The sequence below is a fragment of the Marmota marmota genome, unplaced genomic scaffold (genome assembly GCF_001458135.2).
Source record: "Marmota marmota marmota unplaced genomic scaffold, marMar, whole genome shotgun sequence".
NCBI lineage: Eukaryota > Metazoa > Chordata > Mammalia > Rodentia > Sciuridae > Marmota > Marmota marmota.
In genome coordinates, this window is record NW_026000229.1 from 29,508,694 (window position 1) to 29,516,163 (window position 7,470).

The 7,470-nt window shown below is 38.7% G+C and overlaps 1 protein-coding gene across 1 annotated transcript in view; it reads left to right on the plus strand.

The window, feature by feature from the left end:
- The window catches only part of Atp8b4 (ATPase phospholipid transporting 8B4 (putative)), a 242,420-nt gene that overhangs the window by 14,045 nt on the left and 220,905 nt on the right, over positions 1-7,470 (plus strand). Inside the window, exon 2 of the mRNA XM_048793164.1 lies at positions 1,505-1,570. Coding sequence (XP_048649121.1) covers positions 1,543-1,570 — 28 coding nt within the window. The 5' untranslated portion in view covers positions 1,505-1,542. The remainder of the gene's footprint in view (positions 1-1,504; positions 1,571-7,470) is intronic.

Below are 7,470 nucleotides of genomic sequence, written 5' to 3' on the forward strand. Positions count from 1 at the left end.
CTATAGATTTGTTTTGGTTTTGTATATCTCTGTTGTCTCTCCTTTGTGTTGGTAGACTATGCCTGCTAAATTGGATTCCGCTGGGAAGGAATTCCGACGGCCGAGCTCCAGTGACGTCACCTCTCTGCTATGGTGGGCCCCAGGCTCCTTGCCTGGGCGTCCGAATGGGGGGGTGGGACTGGACTGTCTCTGGTTGGTTTCAGCTCCCGGTCGCCGGTGGGCGGGCGATCTCTAGCCGCCCAGTCGCGCGGTCGGTCGCCGGCGGGTGTGCGGTCTCCAGCCGCCCAGTCATGAGGGCCTGGCCTCTAGTCCCCTGGTTTCTCCTGCTAGTCCTGGCTTCTCCTGCTAGACCAGTCTTCCCCTGAGTGATGCCTCTCGGCAGTTCAAACTGTACTCTGGGCCTGCTGTTTGCTGGGTGTGGAGGGTGGCTATTGGGAACCCCGGCACTCTATTGTTTTGATTTTTTCCGCTTGCCCCTCCCCCAGCGCTGGCAAGACAGGTTTCGTTTTCGCCGCTGATGGGAGGGGGAGTTGGAGGTCAGGTGTCTCTAGCTTTCCCCGCGTCTTTATGCAGGCTCGTTCTGATAATCCCTCCCCCGGAAAGCCTAGGAGAGATTTTATGCCAATTCCCTGCTGTATGGGAGATGGGTTGAGTAACACACACCTGTTTTATTGTTGCAATCTGTCAGAGACTGGCAGTGGTTACGTCAGCTCTCCAAGATGGTGGCCGCTGGCTTCCTTGGTGGAGTTTCCGTTGTGGGGGATAGAACTGGACTGTTTCCTTCCCTGTCTGAAATCCCGAACTCAGCCCGGGGCTTAGTGAGGGCACAGCCAGCAGGATTCCACAGAATCCGTAGCAACGTTTCTCTCTGCTTACTGGTCGCTTCTCTGCGGCGCCCTGCCATCTGTAGCCGCGGGGCGGGCCGCGCGGATCAGTCAGCCTGGATCTCCGGTCGCACAGTTGGCTCGTGTTTGAGACTCAATTACTGGACCTCGGTGCTGGAAATCCTTCCTCTAGGTTTCGGTGCACCCCCATTTTGCTGTAAATTCCTAACAAGATAGTTTTTTGTCGTTCTAACTCGTTATTCACCTGCGCAGTGACGCGGTACACGGGGTATGATGCACTCTATTCGTGGCCATCTTGGAGTATCAATATAACTTATTCTAATTAGGATCCCATTATTGTGGTTATACATGGTGCGATGTGGAGTTTTACAGGTTGTGTATTCATATATGAACACAGGAAATTTCTGTCTGATTTATTTTACTGTCTTTCCTATTCCCATCTCCCCTCCCTTCCCTTCATTCCACATTATCTAATGCAATGTAGAATTATTCTTATCCAGTTAGATTTAAGCCTGATAAATTGAAGCTGTTCCTTATTGTGTCAGTGACTTCCTAGTCATATAGATTTATCTAGGAAGAAAGTTAATAAATATAAATTTATGGTCATTGAACATTTTTCAAATACTGATATTGTATGCTTCTCCTGTTTTCTAACGTAGGTCCGTGTTTGAGATCTGGTAAATGGTCAGGAGCAATAATGTTCTGCAGGAAAAAGAAATTGCTTGGTAAGTATTGTGTTCTTCAGATGATATGAAGCGATATGCATTTTAGTGTTAACTTTAATTTTTTATGGAGGTTTAATTTACTGACAACACATACACTGGTCTTAAGTGTTCTGTCCAACAAGTTTGACAGTTCGTGTCTGCATCCTTGTAACTCTCAAGGTTGTATAAAACAAGATATAAAACGTTTCTGTCACCTTAGAAAATTCCCTGGTGTGTCTTTTTATTCATCCTTCCTGCATTCCCCACAGCCATCTTTTCATTTCTATCAGTTTAACTTTGCCTGTTTTTAACACAAATATAAATGAAACAACACAGAATTATTCTTTGGTCCTGCTTCTTCGGCTCAGTATAAGGTTTTTGACGCATATCTATGTGGTTGCATGAATCAATAGTTTGTTCTTCATTTTTATTTCTGTGTGGTGTGTGCATACACGAACACTTAAAACCAACTTTACACGGTGGAAATAATTTTGGTTGTTGTAGGAGGAAATACTTTGTTTTCTTGATTGAGTAATCAGTCAACTGGAAATAGTTGGAACATCTCTTATCTGAAATACTTGGGGCCAGAAGTATTTCAGAGTTTGAATATTTTCAGATTTTGTAATATTTGCACAGACTTTACCTGCTTGAGCATCCCTAATGTGGGAATCTGGAATGCTTCAGAATCTGAAACTTTTTGGGTATCATGTCAGTAGTCACAAAGTTTTGGATTTTGGAGCATTTTAGATTAAGATATTCAAACTATAGTATTAATAATATTCTGGTTTCTTGTGCAGCATCCCAACTAGTAAGTATTGATTTTGCCTTTTGATCCTGGTTAGCCAGTGGCAGTCTATCATGCAGTTTTTCCTTCAGTGAATGTGTATCCAATTTATTGCTGCTATTTTCTTTATTTTTGACCATAGATTTTGTAGACTGAAGGTTGGGCTGGAGTTAATCTACTGCCCCATCCTTTCTAGTGACACCCCTGACAGTTCTTTAACCTACTTGCCTAGGTATTGATTTCATGGTGCAGGCCATGCTGTTGGACACTCACTCATTGCAACATAGTCTCAAAATGAGTTACAAGTTGTCTCAAGGTTGTTCCCACTGCCGGCCATTAACCACAACCCTCTGGGGCAACGCTTTCCCAGTACTAATCTAAGAGTCTAGAATGACTGTCATTTTTTTTCTTTGTCACTTGAAATAATTTATATCAGACCACTGGTACGATCTTACTATTGTAAACATAAGGTTAGTTAGAACATGGGTAAGTTTCTGACAGAACCTAATATTGCAAAATTTGGTGTGTTAAGAACATGGTCTGAGACCCAGGCCTCACTTGTGTATATATATATTAATGTACACACAAAAAAGAGGCAATTTCTTAATAAATAAAAGTAAAAAAGCAGAAGTGACTGTAATTATGCAATCTAGGGACCATCATTCAAGGCTGTTGGGGGTACAACTTTGGAGGCCCCACCACAGTGAGCTCTATTCATGCACTTGTGTGTTGATCTAATTATGTATCCCCAAATGGAATTTCACTGCACATTATTTTGAAACTCTCTCTTTAAACTTAATACTGTGGTTATAGATATTTTTGTCTAATTATTTCTCCATAACATTATTCTTATCTACATGTTCCCATAACTTTTTTTTTTTGGAAAATATTGTTTTACTGAGAAGTTGAAAGAATCCTAAAATGAACACCCACATGCACTTCACTTTATCTGTAGTTGTCACAGTTTGCTACTGTTTCCTCTCTTTCTTCCTTTCTCTTCAAAAAGTGCTATGCTTCTCCTGAGAATAGGCTTTCTCCTACAAAACTACAGTATTGGTACCACATGTAAGAAACATAACATTGATAAATGACATACATTCCATTTTTTAATTTCCCCAACTGTTACCCCAAAATCTCATCTCTCAGAGCTGATTTAAATTTGATACAATATCTAATCACTATTCACACGTTGAGTTTGGCTTTTAATCCGTTTACTTTCTTTTAACTTTAGATTATTTTTCTTTATTTTGAATTTTAGGAAAGTCTAGTCCAGCCATTTATAGCATCTTCATAATGGAGTGGCAAAATAGAGAAAGGGGACCAGGAGGGAGAAGGAGGAGAGGGAAAGGGAAGATCCTGGGGAATGAAATTCACCAAAATATTGTCATACTGTGTGCATGTCAAATGTGTGACAGCAAATCCCACTTTTATGTATAATTGTAATGCACTAATAAAAAAGGAAGAAAGAAAAAGTATTCTAAATAGTTTAGTTAATTACTACTACATTGATTTGGATTGAATGCTTTTGGTACAAATATTATATTAACAATTGTTTTTAAATGGACAGTTGTAATGGTCCTTCGTGGTGTGATAGAAACACGAGTCAGAAGCAATAGGAGTAAACCTGGGCTTTGCTGCTTAACAGCTCTTCCTGCTTGAGTTATCTGAGCCTCACCTTTCTTATTTATAAAAGTTCTAACTGATAGTTTTTTTTTAAATGAGAAATGCAGTGTTTATCTTCTTCACACAGAATTTCATCTTTTAGACAAATAATCACTGCTGTTTTAAGGAAGTTAACTGGTTTTTTCCACATAGCTGTGTCTGTTTCTGCACCCTAACTCTAACTGGCAGAGAAAGCTGAGGCATGTCCCTTCTTCTTGGACCTGTTACAATGGCCATATGACTTAGAAACTCACATTGGGTCACCATCACTAGCATCATCATCATGATTGGGAATGAGGCATTTTTGGGTCACATTAATTCTTCTCCTTGAGATCTGGTAATAGGGTGGAGAGCTTCTTTTACTTGAAGTATTTATTCATTCTTTTATTCATTCAGTCAGTCAATCAATAGCATTTTCTTTTTTGGTACTGAACTCAGGGGCACTTGACCACTGAGCCACATCCCCAGCCCTATTTTGTATTTTATTTAGAAACAGGATCTCACTGAGTTGCTTAGTGCCTCACTTTCTCTGAGGCTGGCTTTGAACTCACCATCCTCCTGCCTCAGCCTCCCAAGCCACTGGTATTACCGGTGTGTGCCATTGTACCTGGCTAATAGCAGTTTTTAAAGTATATTTTTAAATTTTAATAGACACATACTAGTTGTGCATTGTTATGAGGTATAGTATGACATTTCAGTACATGTTTACAAAGCACCATAATCATCAGATCAGAATAAGTGGCATACCCCTCACCTCAGACATTTATCATTTCTTTTCAAAAAACATACTAGAACCCTTATGATATGTTGTTATACTAACTGTAGCTTTTTACAATTCAATAGAATATATATATATATATATATATATATATATATATATATACTCACATAATTTTTATATTTATGGTAGCAATCATGACTTTAAAACATCTTACTCACCATCATTACAGTGTTATATTTGCCAGAGGAGTACAATGTAGAGATTTGAATCTGCCTGGGTTTCTTTGGGGAAATATCTTGAAGAGGTGATATTGTGCCTCAATAAGGTACTTCACATCTACAGCATTAATAAAGCTGCACTTAGACTTATCTAAACTCTCAGCATCATCAGGAAGCTGAGGCTGTTGATAATTTTTGTGAAAATATGTGAACCAGTCATGAGTGTAATGAGAAAATACTAATCTCCTCCTGAGATATACTTTATTTTTTATTATCTCCATATTCATATAAGTCTCACATTCTTTGAGATGTGAAAAATGACAGTGAATTGAGTCAGATACTTAAAACACTGTGACTACAGTCTATTTTCCATTTGTTTTTTGTAATTTACCCTCTCTGGATAGTTTGCAGGGGAGGCCCAGCGACAAATTGTGTTAAAGCTAATATGTGTTTCTCCATAAAACAATCAGAAAAGTGTTGTTCATGTATAAAATACCTAATTCAGATCTTATTACTTTGGCAATATGGAAAGCAAAAGAAGTAGATAATTAAGATCTTTCTTTACTAAAGCTGTTCTTGATTCCAAAATGCGGGAGCTGTGGAGCCAGCACGTATTACACCACAAGGGCCGCCCTTAGAGTGTTTATGGGGCATGGGGACGAGTCAGATCAGGGCTGCTTTCTGTCGTCCGTGGGCCTTAGGCACTTCTGCCTTTGTTTTTTCCTTCCTCCATAAAATGTATTAAACATTGGATTTTATGACTGCATTAGTACAAAGACAAATAGAATTCAGACTGGATCCATTATTGTGAATCCATTATTATTTTATTCATTTTTTTCTTTTGATTTTAAAATAAATGAAAATTAAAACATTTTTGAGGGTCCTTAAAATTATCACGGGGCCTACGCACTCTGCCAGCTGTGCCCCTGGGGAAGTCAGCCCTGAACCAGTTTGGGGCCAGCTGCCTTCTAGAAAGCAACCCTAAATGTCCTGGGCAGGAGAGAGAGAGAGATGGCTTCATGGTTTCTTAGGCTTATTTTTGTGAACCTTCATGTAGAGAGCAGTCCATGATGCCTGCAGTAATGTAGCTCTTTGACGTTATTATTGCTACTATAAGTTTAAAAATCATGCGGTGATATAGAACTCTATGGCGCTTACGTATTTTCACTACACTCCAAAATCTTCAGAGTTTTTTCCTTGTCCAACTTATCCATACGTTTGATTCTAGGTGGCTGTGATGTAACATGGTTCATTTAGATCAATAGCGTAAGAATTTCCTGGGTTTGACCAGCATTAGTGCTCTAGGTGTGTAAAGCTCTGTTAACCCTCTGTAATGGTCCTTCGTGGTGTGATAGAAACACGAGTCAGAAGCAATAGGAGTAAACCTGCCCTTTGCTGCTTAATAGCTCTTCCTGCTTGAGTTCTCTGAGCTTCACCTTTCTTATTTATAAAATGGGGTTCGTCCCTTTCTCTCTCTCTCAAGGCTATCGTGAAGATGAATGCAAAATGTAATGACATATATGAAGTACTTTACAAATCACAAAAGTACTGTATCAGTGTTAGGCTACTGAATTCATAGAAACCTGGTATAGTTCATAGGTTGGTAGGTTTTTATCCTAATATTCTGGGTTTTGCCAAAATGATTTTGTCCGGTTTCATGGCTGACATGAATAATACCTTTACAGGTGGATTTTTCTGTTGACAGACTTAACTTGTAAGGGGCTCTGATTTTTAAGAGAACATTTTGGAAGCCCTGGGAGTCTTTGCTGTGTTGCTCATTTCACAGGGGTTATTTATTTTTGGTGAGTCAGAGGCCAGCCAGTGTGGTAGAAACAATAAGAATCAGCTGCTTTGGTTGAAATTTATATACCTGCTTTGCAGGAGTTTATAGTGATTTCTCTTAAAATAAATGTTGAATTATTATGTCTGTTTTGCAACCAAGCAACAATAGGATCCAGGAATTATGGAGCCTCAATGCTAACAGAATTTTGGATTTTTTGGTTTTTTTGGCTCTAATAAAGGAATAAAGTCCATATTTTTGTTTTCCTGTGTAATTAGATTAGTTAATGCCACAGACATTTTTTGAGCATATTAGACACTGGGTTTGTCCTGTGTTAGAGAATTTGTGATTAAAAAAATGAAAAAAAACGCAGACTCTACCCTTATTGGTATCATATTAATACATTAATGTAATTATAATATATATGTAAAATTTATATATATATATATATTTCCTGTATCGATAAAATTTACAAGTATATAAAATTTATACACACACACACACATATAGTTTAACCAGTAAATGAACCCAGGGTGCTTAACCACTGGGCCACATTCCCAGCCCTTTTTATGTTTTATTTAGAGACAGGGTCTTACTAAGTTGCTAAGAGCCTCACTATATTGCTGAGGCTGGCTTTGAACTCACTATTCTCCTGCCTCAGTCTCCCAAATCTCTGTGATTACAGGCATGCACCACTGTGCTTGGCTTAATTATATATATATATATATATATATATATATATATATATATATATAT